Here is a 13,338-nt window from a genome sequence, read left to right as displayed (position 1 = left end):
AAAAAATACACACAACCAAAAACATGACGGAAGGAGAGTAAGGAGAGGGGAAAAAATGGAAGTGAGGCGGAGCACGAGGTGCGAGAGGAAGTAGAAGTCCACTTGGTTCAGTGATTTCACAGAAGGAGGCACAGGAGCAGGAGTACGAGAGAGACCCTCTAGTGGCCCCGCTCCGGCGCCGGAGAGTGGGGAGGAGAAGGCGGCAATATGTCGCCACCTTCTCCTCCCCACGATGAAAGCGAAAGCGTGCCCGTGGTCCCGTCCCGATGCGTTGGAGGAACAGAGAGATAGGAAGAGAATCTCACATAACTACCGTGTCACTCCCCTTCCCCGGGGGCGCGGAGTATGCACAAAGCATTACTCTCTGGAAAAAAAAAAGTCTAAAGAACCGCGATATATTTCTCGCTCATAGAGGGTTCTCGCTTGTCCAGGTTCGACTGTATTTCTTCCCTTAAAGAAACTCACGTTTAGAAATCTTATTAATAATTAAGTAAATTAGTTTTTTTAACTTAATTGCATTCAGATCAATACTAAAAAATAATATCACACAATAAATTATTATAACTGAAAGAAAAAAAATCATTGAGATTTCTTACAACAAAATAATGTACAAATCAAACATATTTTTTTACAATGTCTTAGCATAAAATAAATAGATTTTTATAATACTTTTGTACTTTACTAATCTAGATTACTAAATGTATATAAATAAATACTAAATTGTGGAAAGAATTTCACTTATCGTTGGTTTCCGAGACCAAAAAACGTATTGTTTTCAATTTTGTCAAAAATAATAACAACAGGGATGACGATTTGTACAGAAATTTTGAATCTCAGAAACCAACGATTAGAGTAAAAATGAAACAAATTAATTTAAAATCTATTTAAGTATTATGTAATCTAGTAAAAAATTTAAAAATACTATAATTTTAAAGCCAATCAGTCATCTAAAAGTACAATTCCACTGCAGTTTCAAAATTATTATCAATTAACTAGCGACAAACCGCGACTTTGTTAGTGCAAGATTTAAATATAAAAATAGCCAAAGTTACTCTCACAAACATAAGCTAATTTCCAGTCAAAGTTCTATCAAAATAAGTTCAGCCGTTTCTGAGATTAACCTGAACAAATATAATCTTACGAACAGACATACAGCCAAAAAAAAATTAAAAAACCGTTTTTTTTTTGTTATATATAACTAACTATCGCCGGCGACTCTGTCTGCACGAAATAAAAAAATATATAAATAGGCTATGTTTTCTTCCAGACTATGTTCTATGTCTGTGTCTAATTTAATCAAGATCCATTGAGTTGTTACGGAGATACTTTCAAACAAACATCCATCCAAACATTCTCATCTATATATATAGTCAGAAAGTTGTGTTAGTTACACTATTTATAACTCAAGAACGGCTGAATCGATTTGACTGAAAATTGGTGGGCAGGTAGCTTAGAACCAGGAAACGGACATAGGATCATTTTTACCCTGTTTTCTAATTTTTTTTTATTCCGCGCGGACGGAGTCGCGGGTAAAAGCTATTTATAATATTAGTAAAATGTAATTCCATTATGTATATGAAACATGTTTTTTTGATATAACACACAGACATTCCAATTTTATTAATTGTATATATATTATCGTCTCCATCTTTCTCTTACACAAAACAGAGACAACAACATTACAAGTCTAAATGCAGTGGAATTCTACTATAATTAATACTAAGCTCAGGAATTTTTATATATATTTATAACTTAAATTATGAATTAATACAAATTCTTTGCATTGCATCGCCATTGCAGCATTTGCCTCAATGAGGCAACTACACCATTTATTTCAATGAGGCACATAAAATAACGATTGACTCGTTGAGGCATACCAAATATATCGGATGCCTCAATGAGGCATATATCTATCATTTACCTCAATAAGGCAAGTATCTATTTCACCAGTATTTGTTCACTAACTCGTATATGTTGCCTCAATGAGGTATGAAGTAGTTTCCTCGCGCAGTGATAGTTGCCTCAGCGAGGCAAGTATTTATTTCACCAGTATTTGTTCACTAAATCGTATATATTGCCTCAATGAGGTATGAAGTAGTTTCTTCGCGCAGTACGGTCAGTTGCCTCAGCGAGGCACAGTCCATGCGCTGCGCACTCGGGTCCAGTCCACACCTCTGAAGTATGGATGTTGTTTGATCTCCTGCACGCCGGCGCGTCCTCCGCCCAGACGTTGTGAGGGCTCTGATGTCAGTAACTGTACAAATAAATATATATATTTTAATACATATATATCATATAATTAGCGTAGAATAATTTCAAAATGGTGACGTTCATATGTATGGAGTTGGATGGAGATATTTGTATAGAGGTGAAGGTGTGGAGATGCAATGCAAGTGTGTTCAGAGATCAACAGAAATGAACTAAGATGTGTGTAAGAGCGAATACCTGTATGCGGAGGTGAACGGAGGTGGAGGTGGAGGTATATATTTGCAAAGCAGATATGTGATATTCAGAGTAGTACAGAGATGTATTTAGTTGTGTAGAGTGGTGAATGGTGTGTGGAGGTGGAGGTGCGGAGGTGGAGGTGTAGATTTGCAATACAGGTATGTGATATTCAGAGTAGTGCAGAGATGTATTTAGTTGTGTAGAGTGGTGAATGGTGTGTGGAGGTGGAGGTGTGGATGTGGAGGTGGGAGGTGGAGGTGGAGGTGTGGAGGTGGAGGTGGAGGTGTAAAGATGTAATGCAGGTGTGTGAAATTCAGAGTAGTGCAGAGATGTATTTAGTTGTGTAGAGTGGTGAATGGTGTGTGGAGGTGGAGGTGTGGATGTGGAGGTGGGAGGTGGAGGTGGAGGTGTGGAGGTGGAGGTGGAGGTGACCTGTGTGAGCAGCGAGCGCGCCTCCAGCGGCAGTGTGTCGGGCAGCTGCAGCAACGTGTGTGAGGTGAACACCGACCAGTGATAGTACGACAGCGGCTGACAACAAAACAAACGTACTACATATTTTACATATATAAAGTACTAGCTGTCGCCCGCGACTCCGTCCGGGATAAAAAAAATAATTATTCAGTAGCTTCTGTATCCTTTTAGACTATGTTCTGACATTTATAATAGTAGTAAGATTAGCATATTATTTGAAATTTACCTCCGCACTTAAACTAGTAAGCGGTCGTTAATTAAAAACTAGTCTCATCGTAAACAATATGGACGTAATATCTGTGCTCTAGTCTTCAGCATCAACAGACTTAGTCTTCTTAGTTCCTCTTCCCCTTCCTATCCTTCTCTTATAGGAATAGAATAAGAAGGGAAATAGATTTAATCAAGAAGGGGGCATACAGAAATATTCTCTTACTGTTCCCTCCTCGATTAAAAGTAGGCAACGAATTTGTAATCACTTCGCTATTTTAACGAATTAAGGTGACCACTTTCCGTTTCGTTTGCCAGTTTTATATTTCAATAATAAACAAGGAAATTTTCAGTAAGATAAATTAATTTTTAATTTATCAAACGAGCTCCCGTTTGACCGATCAATCGGACCAAAGGGAAATTTTTAATCTATGAAGCAAATTGGATCTTTGGGTAATTCCCATTTGAATCATTCGTTTTAATTTTGAGTCAATTGAACAGTACAATAGTCCGATTGGTCCAACGGGAAACAACAATCAAATAAATTGCCATACAATTATAACAACTTCATACACTCACCACTCCACATATAAGTTCATACAATACGGCGCCGTAGCTCCAGAAGTCACACACCCCCTCCCTCCCCTCCCTCCCCTCTCTGTCAGTGTCAGTGTCAAGGAACACGTCAGAGTAAAGTTCAGGCGCCACGTACATGTTGACATCTCGCGTCTTGCACACTGACATCTCCACACCGGGGTAGTGGATGAAGTATGTCAGAATTATTTGACCCCTCTCACCTAAGAGAATGTTACGCGGGTTGAGGTCTCTGTAAAATGGAGAAGCGGCGTTAGGTGAAGCGCCCTCCCGGGGCGCCTGAGATGCCCCTAAAATTCTTTAGAAAATGTCACCCGACACCAAATAAAAAGGGGCGCCACAAAAATGTCGCCCAGGGCGCCGGAAATGCTAAATCCGGCCCTGGTTAAATGGTTTCATATATGTAGAATTTTAACATGAAACATATATACGGATAAATATTATTACGGTCTTTTTTTTTTCTTTGAATGATAACTTTTAATAGTATATTGAGATTTGGAAATAAAAAAAAAATACAAAATTAAAAAGTGCTTATGGATTTGCAATTATTTGTTACTAAGCAGAAAAAAATAAATACAACATGTTTTAAAAATGACTTAATAACAAGAGAATGATTGTATTAATGTATGTATGTATGTATGTATGGACTCACACACACACGACGCCGCAGTTGTGCAGCGCCTCTATAGCGACCAGCAACTGCGCCGCCCAACAACAGATGGCGCTGTCCGGCAACGCCTGACAATATTACGTCATCACTACACATACACTTTACTAATTTTACCTTAAAATCAAATTATTTTAATTCCCTTTTTTAATATTTATATACAGTAAAGAAAGTTAACTTTAATATTTCATAATTAAAATTAATAAATTAGTTGAATTTTGTATGTATCTAATATTTCAGAAGTGAGAATTAAATAAGCAAGTAACTCGGGTTAGAGAGAAACTTTTATGAGCGAGAATTCCTTGAACTCTCGCTTATTTAGGTTTGTCTGTAGATATTTTTAAAATTGTAGTAAATGACATATGTTAATACAAATTTATCCTAAAAAAAAAAGAAAAAAAATTTTTTTTTTGCCAAAAAAGTATTTTTTTCCGTCTGATAAATTCAAACGAATAATATCTATCGCACTAATGTATATTATTTAAACAGTAAAAAGTTATTTTAATTTTTTTTTGTCAAATTATCGTTTAATAATAAATTATTAACAAACTTACCCTATTTATTAAATTAGTCTGAATTTCATTTATTTTCGTATCATTTCCTTTCATTTCTTTGACATTTTCAACATTCTCATTACCAACTTCAGTCAAAACTCTATCAACATTTTGTAACAACTTCTGTGAATTTCTCACCAAATCATTAACAGACAAATCATTATTTTCATTAATATCTTGTGAAATCGAATCATTTTTATTATTATCATTGATTTCATTTTTTTTCACAGGTTCTTTGAATACATTTTCCAAATTAACTTGTCTATTTGAAGTATTTAATACTGATTTATATTCTTTTATGTAATCAAATAGTTTTTTTCCCGGTGCATATGTTAATATTAGGAATATCAGATCGTCTGTCTGTATGTACGCGTGTAACGGCACCATGTACGGAATGAGGGTCGGCAGTATTGGTTGCCTCGTCTCATTTGTACGTTGCATAAAATATTCATCAAATTCTGTCAAATTGTGTGGAATTTTTCTTATAACCTGAAAAAAAAATCAACTAATTAAAATGTATCTTAAAATTATGTTATCCATTATTTACTAGCTTAGGTAATTACTTTTTTTTACAAAGTTTCAATGTTACCTAAAGACATTTAAGCTTACACTATCAGTTAATTCTATCTCAGTACTGGTTCTATCAATTATCAAGTTTAACGCCGATTTGTATCACTTTATTGATATATTATAAATCGTATCACAAAATTGTAATAATCATCACTCTGTTAATAGTAAAAAAAATAATAAAAAAATGAATATATGAAATATATAGATGTCTTTCTAACATGTTATATTCTATCCAAATACTATATTTCAGATCCAAGTCATCTTTTAATTTCAGGACATGTAACCAGTTGCTTAATTATTTCTATCTAAAATCTCATCTATCTGAAATTAAAAACTATATTAAAAAATGACATAATTTAAACACATAGTAAAGCAACATACCTTCATAGCATAGTATGTCTGCAGTTGTTTGTGCAACACGAGCATTACATTGGGGCCGAGCACAGCCAGCACACGGTACTGTGCCAGCTCAGCACTGTCACCGCTCAACATGCTCAGCGGCGGCGGGCACAGACCCTCCTCCAACACTGACACATCCTACACAACGCAAATAACATCAGAGTAATCTGAAGATGTGAGATGAAGGAAAGTATTTTGAAGATACTAGTTCAATATTGCAACATTAACAAGCAAAGCTTGACTCCACAACACAGAAGACAGGCGTCAAGTGGAAGTAATTCCGCGTTTCATCTGATGAGTGTGGTGCCGGAGACCTAATTTTAGTCCTCTTTCCCTTCCCACCCTTATTAGAAAAGGAAGGAAGGGAAGGGAAAGTGGATTTGGCGGAAGAGGGGACGCATAGGAAGGGGAAACATCCTCTTTCTGTGCGTTCTCTTCTCCGTTGATTAGGTCAAGCAACGGAGTAGACGATGCATATGCATTTGAGGATGTCTATGGGCAATGCTCGTCTTGATATAGGCAAATACAGGTAGCCGTTTGATCATTTGCCACCGTTTAATATAAAAATAGATTTCAAGAAGTCACATATACTTTTTTTTATCTATTAATGGGATAAGATATTTGTATCCATTCGGACGCACAAAAGTAAAATGGCTTCTGGAGGCCCTTTGTTCGTGTTAATTCCTTCAGTATTGTCATTAGCAAAATGACATTTAGCAAATTGACACTCAATTAGTCATTTAATGACATGAAACATTCTATCTATATATGATCCATCAATTCTATCTAATTAATACTAACATTGTCTTCATTATGTATGAGATGATTGTTGTAAATGGTCTCCGCATAGTTTAAGTATTTGTTAATCTTTTCCTTAATTATAGCACGTCTCTGAGTGTCACGGTCCGCTGTAATACAACAAAATGATAAATTAAACATATATTAGACACTTAAAAATTATCTAGACAAAAATTTATATTAATCACTTTGACGATTTTTTCTTTAAAAAAAAAAACCAAATAATCACAGGAAATTAACGTTTTAGTTTTCAATAGAAAAAAAATCTCTTACACACTATATATGGCCAAAGCATATTAACAGAAAAAATTAATAAAAAAGCCATAATAAATCACAATTGATGGCTCCTACGAACAAGATCCAATGTGCAAATTGACAACTTTACAGGAGAGGCTTTCAAAATAGGCGCTTTTACTTTAGCAAAAAAACATGTTTACACATGTAAATGTGTATTTATGTTTAGTGCATGTCGTTAACTAAACTAAGAGGTAGCTTTTAACATAAAAAAATAAAAATCATCAATTTGTTACTTAGACCCTTATACATAGGACCCATCGTTATATCAATAAAAAGCAGATCAATTTTTTTTATATGTTCATCAAACTTTTTCTTTTCCCATACTAACAAATAAATTGAAAGAACAACCTTATAATTGACAGAAAACCAAAAAAAAATGGCAAGCTTACCTATCGTGGGTTTCTTAGACCAAAATCTCCAATTTTACATGTTGTATCTCTGTTTTGTCAAAGATGACAATTTTATGCAGATATTTTGCTCTCAGAAACCAACGACTTATGTTTAAATTTGTTAATATTAGGTCCTTACATATGAAATTGGCGTTTTTCGTACTGGCCACTTTAATCACGAATTTCTCCTCTTTGGTAAAGAATTCCAAATTCAAATTTGTACAGCTATAGACTCATGTATTTGTGGTTCGATGACCGTCATTCATTTGTTTTTTTTCTTCTGTTTTTTTCTGTTTGCGTCACTCATTTTACAAAATGGAAAACTTAAAATATCGCATTATTTACGAGTACGAGTTCCGCCGTGGCACTAGTGCTGCGGAAACGACTCGAAGGGTGAATGATGTGTATGGCGGTCGTGTTGCAAAAGAAAACACAGTTCGTTTTTGGTTCCAACGTTTTCGTTCTGGAAATTTCGATCTGCAGAACAAGCCCCGTGGACGGCCTGAGGCTCAAGTTGATAATGAAGAGTTGAAGGCTATTGTGGAAGCGGATCCATCGCAAACCACGTCCGAGTTAGCTTCAGGCTGCGATGTTAGTGATAAAACAGTTTTAATTCACTTGAAGCAAATTGGGAAGATTAAAAAGCTTGAAAGGTGGGTACCTCACGAATTGACTGAAGCAAACCGGCAAACGCGCGTCGACTGTTGCGTTACATTACTGAACCGGCACAATAATGAAGGTATTTTAAACCGAATCATTACCTGTGATGAAAAATGGGTTCTTTACGATAATCGGAAGCGCTCAGCGCAATGGTTGGATCCTGGCCAGCCAGCCAAATCCTGCCCTAAGCGAAAATTAACCCCAAAAAAGTTACTTGTAAGCGTTTGGTGGACTAGTGCCGGTATTGTTCATTACAGTTTTCTCAAATCTGGCCAGACTATTACGGCTGATGTCTATTGTCAGCAATTGCAAACCATGATGGAAAAGCTAGCGGCTAAACAACCTAGGCTGGTCAATCGCTCCACGCCACTGCTGCTTCACGACAACGCTAGACCACACACTGCGCAACAGACGGCTACTAAATTAGAAGAGCTTCGATTGGAAAGTCTAAGACATCCTCCGTACTCCCCGGACCTTGCTCCAACAGATTACCATTTTTTTTCGAAATTTGGATAACTTCTTGCAAGGGAAAAAATTCAACTCCGATGGGGCAGTCCAAATCGCCTTCAAAGATTTTATTGATTCCCGTCCGACTGTTTTTTTTTAGTAAAGGGATCAATGAACTACCTATGAGATGGCAAAAGTGCATAGAAAATAATGGTTCATACTTTGATTAATTAAATATATTATATTAAAAAATATTCGACTTTTTGTTCCTCCCATACAAAACGCCAATTTCATATGTAAGGACCTAATAATTCTTTCTATTTATTGAAAAGACAAGCTGTCGCCCGTTAAACTGTTCGCTCGGCATTAAAAAAAAATTTATAAGTAACCTATGTGTTCTTCCAGACTATGATCTACATCTATGCCAAATTTCATCAAGATCCGTTAAGCCTAGATACCTTCAAACAAACATCCATCCATCTAAACATTCGCATCTATATATATAAAAGAAAGTCGTGTTAGTTACACTATTTAACTCAAGATCGGTCGAACTGATTTAGCTGAAAATTGATGGGGACGTAGCTTAGAACTAGGAGACGGACATAGGAACTTTTTTATCTTGTGTGCATTTTTTCTTATTCGGCGCGGACGGAGTCGCGGGTAAAAGCTAGTTTATAATATTATTAAGATTACCTTCATTATTACTTCCATCTTTTAAATCTTTCAAATATGAGCACAAATAAACAAAATCCATTTCACGTGTTATATTCAACAGATCTTTTACTGAACAGATCATATCTGATAATAACAATGTTATCATTTGCCAATAAACTAAATAATTGGAACTAATATCTTATCAGTAGTTGTAAGAAATTATTTCTACAATCAAAATTACATGTGCCAAATGTTATTAAAACTTTTACGTTAGTCATAACTTTGAAATCAAGTAAACAACGAGTAAATTACGTCAAATTTTATAACATTACTAACTGTCGCCCGCGACTCCGTCTGCGCGCAGTTAAAAAAAATTAATAGGGGTATAAAAAATAGCCGATTCTCAGACCTACTGAATATGCATATAAAATTTGGTAAAAATCGGTAAAGTCGTTTTAGAGGAGTACGGTAACTAACATTGTGACATGAAAATTTTATATATGAAGTTTGAAGACTTTTCACTTATTTTGTGAAAATTTTTAACAAAATTATGTATTATTCTAAAGTTAAGGTTAGTTTATTTTATATAGTAATGTGAAAGAAATGTTTACTTGAAAGCATTTTGGTATTTATTACTCTTAACAAAAAATTAAATATAAGAGTTCTTATTTTATCTATTTTTTTTTTTATAAATTATAGTGTCTGCATATGATATCGAAAAAAAAAGATTATATTTCACAAAAATGATGAAAAAAAAAAACTCAATTTCGCGCTTGTTTCAGATTATTTCCGTTTCAGACTGGGTCGATTTTGAAGATAAAGTTTGAAGTAAAGTAATGTACGTGAGAATATAATATACACTAGTTTTACTACTTAAATGAATAATATAAATTAAAAACACTTACATCTAACTCCTATAAGCATCTTCTCAATACCCGCGCGGTAGCAATGGAAGGCGCGGCGGTACTGACCACTATCCTCTGACCTGGCACCTAGAGACAGCAAGTACCCTGCCTCAAACACGTAACTATCTTCAGTCTCTTTCACACGCACTTGACTAGACAGAGAAGAGACATCTTCATATATCTCAGTCTCTTTTACACGCACTTCACTAGACAGAGAAGAGACATCGTATATCTCAGTCTCTTTTACACGCACTTCACTAGACAGAGAAGAGACATCGTATTTATCCATCTCTTTCAAACGCACTGCACTAGACAGAGAAGAGACATCGTATATTTCCGTGTCTTTGACACGCACTTCACTAGACAGAGACGCAACACCATCAATCTCTGTGTCCATTGCACGTGACGTCACACTTACGTCATCGTTGTTCGTATCGTACAACGGACTTTCGTACACGTAACTATTCTCCATTTCTTTCACACGTATGGGAGAATCGCTCGTAACGGAAACAATTTCAGTACCCATGGTGTGATAATCATCAAATTTTAATGCATTCGAAGTTGAAGGTGCATCAAAATTAATCAAATCCGGTAAAACGTTCTTTGTTTTAACACTCGGTTTGGTTTTATCTATTTTTATTTTATTCAATTCGTCGTAGAAATCGCTGTTGATGCTCTCTATAGAATTTATAGATTCAAAACTGTCCGTCCGTGTGGTTTTTGGTGATTGTCGTAGTTCTACATCTGCTGCTTCATATATTGGTATTTGTGATATGTCTAAATTGTTAGCAGATTCAATGTTTTCTTGTGGTGTTCTCGCTAAAAATTAAAATGAAAAATAAAAAAATTAAGCTAAGACTGAGTTTAAAAAATTAAATAGCACAGTTTAGTAAAATTGGCTCTTCTTAATAAATTTCAAGGCAGTCTATTCTGAAACTTGTAATTATTTTTCATCAATATAAGCAGAGAAACATGTTTCTCATCATTTCAAAAACATGTTTCTTATTATCTCAGAAACATGTTTCTCATAATTACAGAAACATGTTTCTCGTCAACTTACCACTATTAGGGCTGCGGGAATCATCATCAGATGTTTGATACTCAAGCGGTGGTGTCTCCTCAATGGGCAGGTGGAGAGATGATCTGATGGCATTGATCACTCCTCCCTGAGGAACTGGCTCCGGATAACCCGTCTGAAAACAATTATTAATAATAATTAAAAGTAATTCTCTCAGTTTTTATTGAGAAGTGTTATTAGAAAACTACACTTCTAAGTATAATACCAACAATTAAATTCCACAGCCACTTGTTTGTAATTCATCTAGGAAATTATAGAGTGTCGAGAAACAGCATAAGTTATTATCTTACTAATATTATAAATGTTAATGTTTAGATGGATGTATGTTTGTTTGTAGGTCCGGTTTGGTGTATCTCCGGAACAGCTCAACATATTTTGGTTAAATTTGGCACAAATATAGAACATAGTCGAAAAGAACACATAAGCTACTTATTACGTTTTTTTTATAAACCCGCAACAATGACAGAGTCGCGGGCGACAGCTAGTTTATATTAATATAACACTTACTTGAAGAAAATTGACAAAAACAGTACTAGTGAACAGCAGTCTATGTTCTGCAATAAATTCAAGTAAGGTTTTTATTGATTTTGCTCTTTCTTCTATAACCTGAAAAAATAAATATGTACATAATTCTGTTGCCTTCTACAATTTTTTAAATATCAATAAATGAAAGAAAAAATTAATAACTATTGAAGCGTTACTTGTTTTTTTTATATATCAAAAGGTGGCAAACAAGCAAACGGCGAAATAGCGAGGCGACTGTTGCCCATAGACATCCGCAAATGCAGATGTGTTGCCTACCTTTAATCAACGGAGAAGAGGACGCACAGAAAGAAAATATTTCCCATTCCTATGCGTCCCCTCTTCCGCCAAATCCACTTTCCCTTCTCACCCTTTTCCTGATAGGAAAGAGGACTAAAATTAGGCCTCCGGTACCACACTCATCATACGAAACGCGGAATTGCTTCCACTTCACGCCTGTCTTCTGTGTGGTTGTGGTATTGCACCGGTCAAGGCCAATTCGTGCACCCAACAAATATTATTGTTGCGGGATCTGTCACTGTCAGTATGGTAACAAAAAACCGCCAAATATGATGATTGAAAAAGATTTTAAAAATAAAGAGCTCTTTAATTTATAAAATAAAAGTTAATACAAAAATATTTAAGTTTACCTCAGACTGAAATCTCTTAAAGTAATTATTCTTTGGTAGTACAGGAAATGTTCCTCGTAGATGTAATCCGGAATGTAAAGCTTTCATACTGCCATGTAGTGCCTGGACATCACTGTAACGTTTCCATACTGACACTACTGTTACTGCTTCCGGAGACTCCAATGGGAATAACTGGATAAATATAATTTCAAATTATTTCAAACATGTTAGTGGCAAATATTTTAATTTAAATAAACAGTGTACAACAAAATTAAGAAAGTTATGTCTATTATGAGTATGAATGAGTCAATAATTCAATGAAGTTTAAATATTAAAAAGTATTGTGCAATTGTTAATTATTACACAATTTAATATATTGTTTTTACATTATTACACCGCTACTTTGAATGTAATATGTAAAATCTTACTAATATTATAAATGCGAATGTTTGGATGGATGTTTGTTTGAGGGTATCTCGGCTCAATGGATTTTGATGAAATTTAGCAAAGATATAGAACATAGCTTAGAAGAACACATAGGCTACTCATAAAGTTTTTTTTAATAGCGCGCGAGTCGCGGGCAAAAGCTCGTTTAGCTATAAAATAAACTAATATTATATTATTATTCTTATTTTGAATTAAAACAACGAGACAAGAAAAATATGGTTGGTAATTTTAATGTGATATATACACAAATAAATTTGAATATTAATTGATGAATAGTATACAAGGAAAACTTACGACAGAAGTAATTTTGTAAATTGTAAATCCATTTTTGTGCTTTGCAGTTTCATCAACGGTGAACCGGCGAACCCACTTGTCTTTAGTTGACATATTGAAAACAATTACGCGTTTATGCGCATTTAAAGTGTATAAGTATTATTTTACGCACAGTTAATTATTTATGAAAAGAGATTAAACATATTTAAGGATTTTTAGGAATATAAAGAAACTGTTTATACACAATCACAAAATCAGTGAAGCGAGAAAACAATTTCTGACTTCTGACGTGCCAATATCAGTGTTACCATATGATAACCATAACCTCCAAT

At 34.8% G+C, this 13,338-nt stretch overlaps 1 protein-coding gene across 1 annotated transcript; it reads right to left on the bottom strand.

Annotated features, from left to right (window-relative positions):
- Positions 1 to 2,084: 2,084 nt before the first annotated feature.
- Positions 2,085 to 13,270, bottom strand: LOC106707465. The gene is made up of 12 exons (XM_045684253.1): positions 13,028 to 13,270; positions 12,308 to 12,478; positions 11,643 to 11,741; positions 11,118 to 11,250; positions 10,058 to 10,876; positions 6,709 to 6,815; positions 5,890 to 6,045; positions 4,939 to 5,427; positions 4,370 to 4,455; positions 3,703 to 3,949; positions 2,878 to 2,973; positions 2,085 to 2,254 (listed from the first exon to the last, which is right to left on the bottom strand). The coding sequence occupies exons 1-12, from the start codon at positions 13,118 to 13,120 to the stop codon at positions 2,126 to 2,128; spliced, it is 2,625 nt and encodes an 874-aa protein (XP_045540209.1). The 5' UTR covers positions 13,121 to 13,270; the 3' UTR covers positions 2,085 to 2,125.
- Between the last annotated feature and the right edge of the window lie 68 nt (positions 13,271 to 13,338).

The sequence above is a fragment of the Papilio machaon genome, chromosome 25 (genome assembly GCF_912999745.1).
Source record: "Papilio machaon chromosome 25, ilPapMach1.1, whole genome shotgun sequence".
Classification (NCBI taxonomy): Eukaryota; Metazoa; Arthropoda; class Insecta; order Lepidoptera; family Papilionidae; genus Papilio; species Papilio machaon.
Note: the sequence above shows the minus strand (reverse complement) of the source record. Positions and strands in the feature narration are given on the sequence as shown.